This window comes from Aquarana catesbeiana, linkage group LG01 (genome assembly GCF_042186555.1).
Source record: "Aquarana catesbeiana isolate 2022-GZ linkage group LG01, ASM4218655v1, whole genome shotgun sequence".
In the NCBI taxonomy this organism is placed as follows: domain Eukaryota; kingdom Metazoa; phylum Chordata; class Amphibia; order Anura; family Ranidae; genus Aquarana; species Aquarana catesbeiana.
In genome coordinates this window covers 873,756,214-873,769,333 of record NC_133324.1, presented here as the reverse complement: position 1 = coordinate 873,769,333, position 13,120 = coordinate 873,756,214, and the positions used below count along the sequence as shown (strand labels likewise).

The 13,120-nt window shown below is 43.3% G+C and overlaps 1 protein-coding gene across 2 annotated transcripts in view; it reads right to left on the bottom strand.

The window, feature by feature from the left end:
* Nucleotides 1-13,120, bottom strand: part of SLC2A9 (solute carrier family 2 member 9) — a 689,875-nt gene that overhangs the window by 545,350 nt on the left and 131,405 nt on the right. For both annotated transcript variants that reach the window (XM_073610132.1, XM_073610123.1), the window contains exon 4: nucleotides 10,284-10,444. In XM_073610132.1, the coding sequence (XP_073466233.1) occupies nucleotides 10,284-10,444 (161 nt within the window). The remainder of the gene's footprint in view (nucleotides 1-10,283; nucleotides 10,445-13,120) is intronic.

The window sequence follows — 13,120 nt, the reverse complement described above, 5'->3', positions numbered from 1 at the left end:
GACACATACAGCCCGGTGGTGGGAAGTCAGTGCACACCAGACTCCCCGAGCTCAACAGAAACTCAAGCCAGATCAGACTTTCCATAAGAAAGGAGCACAGATACAGGCCATCAAACAGGCCAAGGCCCCCACTCCCTTCAAGCTCGCTGCCAAGCTCGTTGGACCTTCTCCAGTTGTATCCATCCAAGCGGAAGGAATCTACACCAAGGCCCTCCTGGATATTGGGGCACAAGTGACTCTTCTCTACAGAGACTTCTACAATAAGTATCTCAAGCACCTGCCATTGGAAACTTGGAAGAGTTAGAGTGGGGCATTGGAACTCAAAACTTCCCTTTTGACGGCTATCTGCCAGTCAAGCTGACCTTTGACCCCTCTGTAGCTGGAAAGATGGAGACCTTCGACACACTGGAGGTGGTCTTTCCTCTATATGTATTTTTTAATTATTCTGCGCTTGCTCAACCAACAGTACAAGTGATATCATAAATTTGTTATGTGAAAAAGGTGATAAGGTGTAAAAATAAATTTGCTATCAAGAAACATATATAAGTATATATGCTGCTATCTCCTGAAAAAATTAAATACTCAATTTAAAACATACAGTATCTCACATTTTTATAAATATTTTATTATATCTTTTCATGTGACAACACAAAAAATGACACTTTGCTACATTGTAAAGTAGTGAGTGTACAGCTTGTATAATGATGGTGCCGTAATGATTGAAGCGCCGACACTAGCCATTTCCCCAATAAATTGCCACCAAAAAATGTATTTTCTGGCAGTTCACCTCCCAAGACTAGACTCTGGATCCGCCCCTGCTATGAAGTTTCTCTTCTTTTCTTTTAAAACCCATTTGAAATACTTATTGGAGGAGTTTTGAGCAGAGTAAAAGGGAAGTTATCAATCCATCTTGTTAACCATGATGGAAGAGAGCGGCTATCACTTTTGAGCAGACCAGGTGGAACATTACAGCTGATCACAGCCCTTACCAGAGTGAATGGAAATCATTAATTCATCTTGGTGTTCCTAACGGGGGGGGGGAGGGCCTGGCTTGTTCTCTGGAACGGACCGGGTGAAATGCCACTGTTGAGTGCTGCTGTTACCAGGCGAGTTTGACCCTTATAATTTGGGGTCCATCATATTCGGTAAGAGGCCATCTGGTTTTTTTAAAGCTTACTTCTTCTATCCAGATTTGAAGCATCTGATCAATCCTGCAGAGTGTGAGGGGTGGCATCAAAAGTTGCTTTTTTTTCATCACCTTGTTAATTTGTTTCTGTTTGGACTTTTTTTGACACATCAAATATAAATATTTTGTGTGGATTCCCACTTTAAAATTTGGTTTGGGACCTTTTAACAATTTATCGCTATAATAATTAGTTTATTAGTGACTAATTTATTCACTTTAACACATCAATTTATTAATAATTGCACGTTTTTACACATTGTGTTGTGGATGGTTTTTGCACAATCTCCATTGTGTGTATATATGGTGTTCTGTCCTCATCCCCCAGGAGCCAGCAAGGGTTCCCTTATAATAGGGACCAATACTGATCTAGTCAGAAGGCTGCTGACACCCCATGCTGAGACAAGCCTACCAGCGCCTGGTACAGGAGCAGAAGGCCCCAGCTGAGGGAGTAGATAAGATCTGGCGCCTAGACCAGTGTGAGAAAGTACTCCCCTCTCACCTGCGTGGAAGGAAAGCTCCAAGACTCAGCTCCTGAGATGGCAAGCTGCATTCTCCAAGAGCGAGTTCGATGAGGGATGTGCAAAAAGCGCCCAACACCGGATCCATCTTCAAGAGGATAAGCCATTCAGAGAAAGAGTCTGACGGATTCCTTTAGGGGATTTGGAAGACCTGTGTGAACAGCTGGCAGAGTTGAAGAGAGAAGATATCATCCGAGAGTCCCGGAGTCCATACGCTTTCCCAATAGTGGTGGTATGGAAGAAGAATGGGTCGCTGCGGTTGTGTATCGACTATAGGGCGCTAAACCGAAGGACCTTTCCTGACCAATATACCACCCCAAGGATACAAGACTCCTTACAGTGCCTGTCAGGGGCAAAATGGTTTAGCATGCTGGATTTGAAGAGCGGGTACTACCAAATCCCCATGCACCCTGAGAATCGGGTAAATGCCACTTTCATTACCCCGGTGGGGCTCTTTAAGTTTGATCACATGCCTCAAGGCCCCTCTGGCACACCAGCCACCTTCCAAAGGCTGATGGAGAAGACTGTGGGTGACATGAACCTGATCAAGTTGTTGTGTATTTAGATGACATCATCGTGTTTGGCAGGACTCTGGAGGAGCATGAAGAGTGTCTGGAGAAGGTCCTGAAGAGACTCCATGATGAAGGCTTGAAGCTCTCTCTGGAGAAGTGCCAGTTTTATCAACCTTTGGTCAACTCCCTTGGCCACATCGTGTCTGCCGATGGAGTGGCCACAGACCCCCAGAAGCTGGAAGCCGTCACCTCCTGGCCGAGACCTACTAATGTAGCTTAGGTCGTTTCTGGGATTCTGCTCATATTACCGGAGATTCGTCAAGGGATTTGCTAAAGTAGCTTGCCCACTCAATGAGCTACTGAAAAGCAAAGAGGAAGACGATGATCCAGATTCAGTTAAGCCTGTAAGACCAGCTGGAGGGCCCAGGAAGCCAGTGGACCGCCCAATGTGAAGAGGCTTTTAGGCAGCTGAAGTGGGGCCTTACAACTGCTCCAATCCTGGCCTACGCAGATCCAGCTAAGCCATACGAACTACATGTGGATGCCAGCCGAGAAGGGTTAGGCAACCTCAGGGTACGAGTGTAGGACTTGCAACCAGGCGACAAAGTGCTGCTGTGGAATATAGGTGTCCCTGGGAAGCACAAATTGGCTGATCGCTGGAAGTCACAGGCCTATGTCATCTGCAAGCAACTCCCAGGACTCCCAGTGTACCAGATCCGGCCAGAGGAAAGCACAGGCCCACTAAAGACTTGGCATCGCAATCATCTGTTGCCTCTGTCGGAGGCAGTTTGTGTACCACAGCAGCCAGATTCACAGTCCACATCCACGGCCTCTCAGAAATCCAGACCAGTGACTAGATCTCAGTCTGTACCTCCTTCTGTAGACAATGAGTACAGCAAAGATGAAGAGATGGGAATAGAATGATTGTGGCCATCTCACACGCCAGAGACTGCTACCCCCCCCTTCTTCTCCTTCCAAGGTTACAGTCATTGGGATTCTCAGACCAGAGGCTCCTGAATTCGTACCACAGAATAAAACTCTGGAAGATCTGGAAGACCCCCAATCTTCCTTGCTGGCAGCAGATTCTGAGGACTTTTCTTCCTTCATTGAAGCTGAAACGCAGGAAGCTGAAGTGGATATGCAGGAGGAACAAGTGGCCATGGATGAAGACGATACCAGTGTGCCTGTAACATCAGAAACTAAAGAACAGAGAGTGCGGAGGGTTATTCACCCATCCAAGAGACTAACCTATGATGCTCTGGGTGAAAGCTCTGAGGAGATCTTTCTCACTTCCAAAAGGACTCTTGAAGCACCTGGTCCTTCCACCGCTAATTTGGTGGAGGACCATCCCAACTCACCCCCGGCACATCTATACAGGACACTCCAGTGTCAGTGGTGCGTGGACAGAACAGCCTCCCTTCTTATGACAATTGGTGGGAGGCTCCTTTGTCAACTCTGTGTCATGATATGAGCTGCTTGAGTTCTGAAACTCAAGAAGAGTGGGCTCTTCTTATGAAAATGCAAATTGTTTGTTGTCATGTGTGCATTAACCTATTTCCTCCCCACTGTTGACAAAAACATGTAACAGGCCAAGAACTGTTATTTCCTTTGTCAGACCGAAGGTTCTTTAGTGGGGGAGGATGTAGCAGGGAGCTCGATATAGATATATTCCTGCAATCAGAAGACACTCTGTAACATTGCTACAGTGAAACTGCTGGGGGAGACTATAAGAGGGATGGATTGAGGCCTAGATCTCTCTCCTGGGATGCCGTTTGACTCTGCCAGCAGGAGGTCTGTGTGACAGCGAGCTGCTGTTAAGTTGCAGCCTACACAGCGGGGAACAGTTCAGCTATACCCAGAGGGATCTCTGTGGACAGTATCGCTTCTTCCCTACAGCAGACCGGAGGGTGTTCCAGGTCATCCAGAGACACTTGCACTTCAGATCCAAGTAGGCCGAAGCGTGGCGCGGCGCACGCCATTTCCCAGAGCCAGGATACAGAGAAAGTTCCTGATAGAGTCTTCTTCATCACCTATATCGTTGCCAGTTGTATCTGGGTCCAAAATGGTGAGTGGGTATAGCCTATCTAACTGCAGTAAGACACTTCTTTCAGACATCAGTCATTCAGTTCAGCTTAGTGGTATTTGTAGTGCCACTGGAAGTCAGTTCTTATACTATAACAAACGCTGTATACAAACATCTCTGTTCTTGTTGCTTTGCTAGTATCAATAGTGCCACAGGATACAGATTCACTTAACCTCATTGACACTGTATACTGACATCTGTATTCCATACTGCTGGTATTTACAGTCCCTCTGGATACAATACCTTTCCAGCAAGCAGTCACAGTGCCACCTTGTGTTTAGCTTACACAGGAAGATCCAGCATTCTCTTCTGGCTAAGTGCATATCAGTTCAACTGCTTTGCTCTACCATTCAGGATTACAGTTTTCTTAAAGTGTTAGCTGAGGACCAAAAGAGTCATCTTTACTATGGAGTTACTGTTAATCCCCTTTTGTTCTTCCTTATCCTTTCACAACAGACTATTGTTGCCTAATAAAGGTGATCCTTCAGGTAGCTGCACTCTGTTTAGAAGGAGCCAATCAAGCCACGGTTATAATTGTTCTTACTAAATGTTTGTTATTTGCCTTGTTGTGGGCCTGTGGGTTGAGGTACAGGGAGGAGAGGTTTGACACAGCTTAAAGGGGTTAGTCCTCTGCCTCTCTACTACCTGTTCAAATAGGTATCTTCCATCATACTTGATTTGATTGTAGCCGTATTAGTGCAAGTGTGACAGAGAAAATTGAGTACTGTCCGTGATAATTTTTTTATTTGCACTAACATACAATTTTTCAGGACAAACTTTCGGGGTACCCCAAAAGCTTGTCCTGAAAAATTGTATGTTAGTGCAAATAAAAAAAGTATCACGGACAGTACTCAATTTTCTCTGTCACATAGGTATCAATAGTGTGAAGGTTCTGTTGTGTTTAACTGCACTGTGTTTCCCTGAATCATTAATAGTAATTTGTCACTAAAACTAAGATTTTTATCTGATGTTTATTTTATATATATATATATATATATATATATATATATATATATATATATATATATATATAATATATATAATATATATATATATATATATATATATATATATATATATATATATATACCCTGTTTCCCCTAAAATAAGACCTAGTGTGATGGTCGGTGATGGCTGCAATATAAGCCCTACCCCCCAAATAAACCCTAGTTCAAGTCCTTGTAGGTCTTCTTTTCAGGGTAGGGCTTATTTTTGGGGAAACAGGGTAGGGCTTATTTGGTGGGTAGGGCTTATATTGCAGCCATCACTGACAATCACGCTAGGTCTTATTTTCGGGGAAACAGGGTATATACATATATTTCTTTGTGTCACTTTTGTCTCAGTAAAAATACCTTCTGGTTTACCATAGTTGTGTTTCCTCTTGTTTCCTCTCTACTGCTGTGTTTCGCATTAATACTGGCGAGTAGGTGTGCCAGAGGGGTTGGGACTGTTCTTGGGGTTGAGAGGCAGAGTACAGAACCAAATATACATTAAGTGGCTCCTCCGGGGGTAGCGTTACATATTGTACATTTTTTTTCCCTAAAAAGGTTTTATATGTTTGTGTCATTTCACATTTATGTACTTAAAAGGTAAGTCTGCTGGCAGGCAGATGGCATGGGCTGGTGGCCTCCCCTGTACCCGAAGAGTGAAGCTTCTGCTCTGTTGGGTCTGCAGTGCAGAAATCATGCAAAGATCATTGCGATAATCACTCAGTCACTTCCTTGTCTGACCAACAGTAGTAAACAAAGTATTTACATGATCGCCCTTTACTACTGATACAATAGGGCGCCTAGCACAGGACCAATGTGTCCTGTCATTGGCTCCAGGCGCCATTTTGGATAGAGCCAGTGTGTAATGTTGACACAAGATTCAAAATTTGGGCAGCCATCCCTGATGCAAAGGGCTATATATAACCCCATATGCATCACTGAGGGGTGCGCCCAGTGTGGAAAGTAATAGGTAAGGTCAGAAATCAGCTTGAGAGGAACACTTAGGCCTAGTGATAGGTACAGGTTCCTAGAAAGAAGAGACAGCTATTGGACTTCAGCAGACACCCCCAGAATTAGGTCAGTATTGGGAGAGAGGTCTTAGACCAGGAGACCAACCTTCTGTACTGGTTCTTGTGTAGCACTTAGTGCCTGGGTGGAAGACAGCTGTTTTACCTGAAAAGATACAATCAAGAACAAACACACCTTGAGTCCTACATTTCTACCCTGTATAAGTGAATGTTTATTGCAAGTACTACTTTGTGCAGAAGTTAACTGGAGAAGGTTTAAGCTTTATGTAACTGCTGAATGCTCTTATATTAAAAAAACCTGCTTAACAATGGCACGGCTGGGCAAATGGGCATACAGGTACGTCCCCTTTAAACCGCTGCATTGTGGGCACGCGTGCGCGCCTGCCTCGTACTCCGTGACCGCAGGTCCAGCAAACTCACCAGCAAACTCAATGTCCGCTGGGGGCCTGTGATCGTGTCTCGGAGCGGCAGAACGGCGAGATGCCTATGTAAACAAGGCATTTCCCTGTTCTGCCTAGCAACATGACAGAGATCTACTGCTCCCTGTCATCAGGAGCAGTGATCTCTGTCATGTTCTAGTGAGACAATGCCCCCGACAGTTAGAATCACTCCCTAGGACACACTTAACCCCTTGATCGCCCCCTAGTGTTTAACCCCTTCCCTGCCAGTGTCATTTACACAGTAATCAGTGCATTTTTATACCACTGATCGCTGTATAAATGACAATGGTCCCAAAATAGTATCAAAAGTGTCCGATGTGTCTGCCATAATGTTGCAGATCGCCACCATTACTAATTAAAAAAAATAAATAAATAATAAAAATGCCATAAATCTATCCCCTATTTTGTAGACGCTATAACTTTTGCGCAAACCAATCAATATAAGCTTATTGCGATTTTTTTTTACCAAAAATATGTAGAAGAATACATATCGGCCTAAACTGAGAAAGAAATTTGTTTTTTTATATATTTTTTTGGAATATTTAATATAGCAAAAAGGTCAAAATATTGCTTTTTTTTCAAAATTGGCGCTCTTTTTTGTTTATAGCGCAAAAAATAAAAATCGCAGAAGTGATCAAATTCCACCAAAAGAAAGCTCTATTTGTGGGGCAAAAAGGACGTCAATTTTGCACGACCACGCAATTGTCAGTTAAAGCGATGCAGTGCCGTATCGCAAAAAGTGCTCTGGTCAGGAAGGGGGTAAATCCTTCCGGAGCTGAAGTGGTTAAAAGAAGTTGTGTCACTTGTTCCCTTTAAAGCGGAGTGCCACCCAAAAGTGGAACTTCCGCTCATCTGATTCCTCCCTCCGCTGCCACAATTGGCATCTTTCGGGGGGAAGGGGGTATCCTTTCCCACTTCCGGGAGCCTCAGCCGTGGCTATTGACATCACGGCTGGGGCTCCCTCCTCCTCCCTTCTCCTTCCCCTGTCGCCGGTCCAGTAGGAAAGAGTAGAGAGCCTCGCGCATGCACAGTAGGGTTCCTGACGTGAAGCCGAAAGGCTACACTGCTGGGTACCCTTACCCACAATGGCGGCGGCAGCACCCGACAGCTGAAGGAAACATCAGCTGCGGTGCCAACATCGCTGGACTCCAGGGCAGGTAAGTGTCCTATTATTAAAAGCCAGCAGCTGCAGTATGTGTAGCTGCTGTTTTTGAATTTTTTTTTTGGGCGGACCTCCGATTTAACCCACTGCCACACAGTAAACACCAGCTACAATTTGGTGTAGTCGCTGAAGTTCCAAATGCTGGAGCTCGCGTGACTACTGCTAGAGGCTTCCGTGTGACCAGCAAAGTACCTGAGAATGGACATAGCTACAGAGCCTAAACTTAAAAATATATATCAAACAAATGGCCACTGCCCCACCTATAACTGGCCTTCGCAGCAAGGAGCACATGGAAAGGCAATGCATGGCTAACAAAACCAAAGAAAATTCCCAGCTCAACTTACCATCCAGGTGCAACCAACCAAATTATCCTGTCTAACAGTTTGCATTAAAAAGAGTGGTTTAGTTTGCACACATTTGCAAATACATGCCTAAGCTGCACAGACACTTCACGGCACCCCAGTATTATCTTCAGTCCTAGCTCTATAAATTTGTGAGAGCCTCCATAGAAGAAGCACATGTATAATATTGGATAGATAGAGTGGAGGGAGCTCAGCCCTCCTTAAAGGCACAGAGGCGCACTGGACACCCAGCATATAGCACAATGGTAGCAAAGGTGTCCAGTGCATCCCATCACCAATATTTCAACAGTACAAACAAATGGCCACTGCCCCACCTATAACTGGCCTTCCCAGCAAGGAGCACATGGAACGGTGACGCATTTCAAACAAAACCAAAGAAAATTCCAATCTCAACTTATCAACCAGCTTGCAACCAACCAAATTATCCTTTCTAACAGTTTGTGTTGCAATACTGGTGAGGGGACACCAGTATTCCATTATTAGTTCCAACCAATTGTTAAAATAGTGCAAATACAGTGTCCAAATATGTGTCTAAAAGAATATATATTATATTATATATACGTGTATGACATCATCTCAACCTTGAGTAACAATCTGGTCTCTGAACGCATCTACATACATTAGAATCTGCATTGCCCTTGCGTTTTCAGTACAGACTCTGTGTTGTCCCCAGCAGAAGACAAATCCAGTTTCAAGAGGATTGCTTCCAGGGGAAGAGGCACTCTTGGAATGATATCTTCCTCTGGTCTGAATAACCTTCCTTTGATAAGGAAAATCAACAAGAAGAACAATTTTAAGGAAGGCCTGACTCCCCTGATTAAGATGTTCAACCAATGTATAATAGATCTGACGAAACTAATTTCCCCAAGTGATTTACTAGAGAACTTAGGTCTGTTAAGCATTATGAATATGTATTATGATATGTTTTGTTTAGGTAGCTCATGAGTGGGTTGGGTTGACATGGGCTGGTGGCCACTGTTGAATTCAAAGAGCAAAGTTTCTGTTTTGATGGGTTGGAAGTGTGAAAGTGATGCAGGGATCCCATTACTTAAATAATGCAGAGTTGTCCTGCCTGACAAGGAGGCGAGATCTTGGGGTTTTTCATATTTTTATATGATGATATTGCTCTCAAAATACCACCAATGGCAGGATTGCTAGTGTGTGATAGGTCACTGAATTCACAGACCAGACTTAGGAGCTTTTATTTACAGAGGCAGAGAGAAGTTCACAAGTACAATATTGGGCATCTTATGAAGTGTGTCATGTCAAAGTGATTAGAGTTCCCAAACTTACCAAAAAAAGTGGTGAATCAGCTCACCAGCAACTTGAGATATCCTTTTTGAACTAAGATTTTTTTTTGTAGTTTAGGAGGCCCAATGGTGGAACATTGCTACCAGAATTTCCAAATCCAAAAAACTCCTGAAGCCATCGAAAAGCTAAATGATGATGTCACATTAACCTGATGGTTTCCTACAATTTGTTAACTGGGGTCTCCAGCTGTGGCTTCAGCTGTGAAACCTTCTTTTCGGCATTCTGGGAGGGAGCCTACATGAACCTAGAGGTGCCAGTATATACATGCAGGGGATTTAAGTACCCTCTGCTCCACCCAAATGTCAGGCTGCTCTTGTTGAACTAAGCTGCGGGAGTATCTCATAGTGTTGATGCTCCCCTGTCTTTGCCCACCCTGACACATTTCTACTGCCCTTTAAGAAAGCCCATTAAAGTTATGGGACAAAGAGTAATGTGTGGGAGTGGAGCACACTATACCCAAAGGTGTTGCCGCTTTGCCCAATCAAAATAGCCCAGTATTTTAGCAAAACAAAGTTGCTGCAGGTATGTGCAGACACGTCTCGTTCCTGCACTTAACCTGTCAGCAGCTTTGGGTATTTTTAAAATGACAAGAATCTCTTCAAATTAAAACAAAAACTGCCTCATTTGTCATGTTTATCCTTCGAAAAAGAAAAACAAGCTATACTTTTAAATTAGTTTCTTCATGCACTTACCTGCCCAGTAGGTTCACCATTGGCATCACAACCAGTGCCCCCACAAGACCTCCAATGGCAAAGATTGATACGGTAACAGACCACAGAATGGAGATAGTGTTACCGCTTATGGTTTGATTATACCTCTGTGACCAACTTTCATTGTACAGTTGTCGTATGAACTGTATGTGAGAACAAAATAAAGCATTGTATAGTAAATAAAAATCAAATTAATTATTATTATTATCATACAATCAAAAGAACAAAACCATTAATTTCAGTGCCTACATAATAAAGCATAAAGAAATCCATACCACAAATATTACTTATTCCTTATTTTTTCCTTTCCTATATTCTTTGGCTTCACTATTGCTAAATTAGCGTGGCTTCTCAAAGTGTTCTTGCCACAATTCTTACAAATATAGCATTCCTGGCACCTCAGTATCCAGTACACACCTTTCCCAATGCCCTGTACTGATAGGCCAAGAGGCTTACCCTTTAAACTGTGGAAGACACGATTTACCTATAGTTTGCTCAAGTTCAAAGGTTCTATAGGAAGGAAGGGGGAAGGAAAAATGTAGACGCAAGTTTAAAAAAACAGAAAAAGATTAACCGGATCACGCAAAAGGAGACCCGACCAAGTATTGAGTGCATGCTGCACTGTACATGGACATACTTTTCAGTATGCCAACATTTCTGTATTAAAAATCCTTTTTTTTTAATTGGTCTTATTTAATATTCTGATTTTCTGAGATACGGAATTTTGGGTTTTCACTAGCTGTAAGCCATAATCATCAAAATCAAAAGAAATAAATGCTTGAAATATATCACTCTGTGTGTAACGCGTCTATCTCTTGCTTATATAAATTACCTTTTTGATGATATTCTTATTTTATGAGATGCACGTGTGTGTGTGTGTGTGTGTGTGTGTGTGTGTGTGTGTGTGTGTGTGTGTATATATGTGAGTACACCCCTCACATTTTTATAAATATTTTTTTTATATCTTTTTATGTGACAACACTGAAGAAATGACACTTCGCTACAATGTAAAGTAGTGAGTGTACATCTTGTATAACATTGTAAATTTGCTGTCCCCTCAAAATAACTTAACACACAGCCATTAATGTATAAACCGCTGGCAACAAAAGTGAGTACACTCCTAAGTAAAAATGTCCAAATTGGGCCTAATTAGCCATTTTCCCTCCCCAATGTGATGTGACTCTAGAGTTACAAGGTCTCAGATGTGAATGGGGAGCAGGTGTGTTAAATTTGGTGTTATCCCTCTCACTCTCTCATACTGGTCACTGGAAGTTCAACATGGCACCTCATGGCAAAGAACTCTCTGAGGAGCTGAACAAAATAATTGTTGCTCTACATAAAGATGGCCTAGGCTATAAGAAGATTGCCAAGACCCTGAAACTGAGCTGCAGCATGGTGGCCAAGACCATACAGCGCTTAACCAGGACAGGTTCCACTCAGAACAGGCCTCGTCAGCATCATATCTAGAGATTGTCTTTGGGAAATAGACATATGAGTGCTGCCAGCATTGCTGCAGAGGTTTAAGGGGGGGGGGGGGTCAGCCTGTCAGTGTCCAGACCATACACCGCACACTGCATCAAATTGGCCTGCATGGCTGTCATCTTAGTAGGAAGCCTCTTCTAAAGATGATGCACAAGAAAGCCTGCAAACAGTTTGCTGAAGACAAGCAGACTAATGCCCCGTACACATGTTCCAATTATCGTACGACAGATCGTTCGCATTTTGTTGCATAAAACTAAGCTCGAATACAACAGTGCAAAATGAGTGTAAGATTTTTGTCGTAAGACTCTGGAAAAATCTTCCGCTGTGCGTAGCTACGTATTTTAAATAATGTCAAATACGTGTGACCCCTGTGTCCTTCTGGTTTATTTTCCTGTTTCTGAGCATGCGTGGAGTTTGTCGATTGATTTTTAGCGGACGCATACTGTACTGATTACACGATTGTCGTACGATGGGCTGGCGTGCGAGCAAAGTTTTTGTGTTTGTCCCTTCGGATTTGGTTGGATGGACTGTCGTGATCGGCTGTTGAAAGCTGCGTACTAACGATCAGATTATCGAACGATCTGTCTGAAAGCGATTTTTATCATCCGATAATTGGAACGTGTGTACGGGGCATAAGGGCATGGATTACTGGAACCATGTCCTGTGGTCTGATGAGACCAAGATAAACTTATTTGGTTTAGATGGTGTCATGTGTGTGTGGCGGCAACCAGGTGAGGAGTAAAAAAGACAAGTGTGTCTTGCCTACAGTCAAGCATGGCGGTGGGAGTATCATGGTCTGGGGCTGCAGGAGTGCTGCTGGTACTAGGGAGCTACAGTTCATTGAGGGAACCATGAATACCAACATGTACTGTGACATACTGAAGCAGAGTATGATCCCCTCCCTTCGGAGACTGGGCCGCAGGGCAGTATTCCAACATGATAACCTCAAACACACCTCCAAGACAACCACTGCCTTGCTAAAGAAGAAGAGGGTAAAGGTGATGGACTGGCCAAGCATGTCTCCAGATCTAAACCCTATTGAGCATCTGTGGGGCATCATCAAATGGAAGAACTCTAACATCCACCACTCACTACTGTACCACTGTACTCACTTTGTTGCCAGCGGTTTAGACATTAATGGCTGTGTGTTGAGTTATTTTGAGGGGACAGCAAATTTATACTGTTATACAAGCTGTACACTCACTACTTTACATTGTAACAAAGTGTCATTTCATCAGTGTTGTCACATGAAAATATATAATAAAATATTTACAAAAAATGTGAGGGGTGTACTCACTTTTGTGAGATACTGTGTATATCTATCTATCTATCTAGAT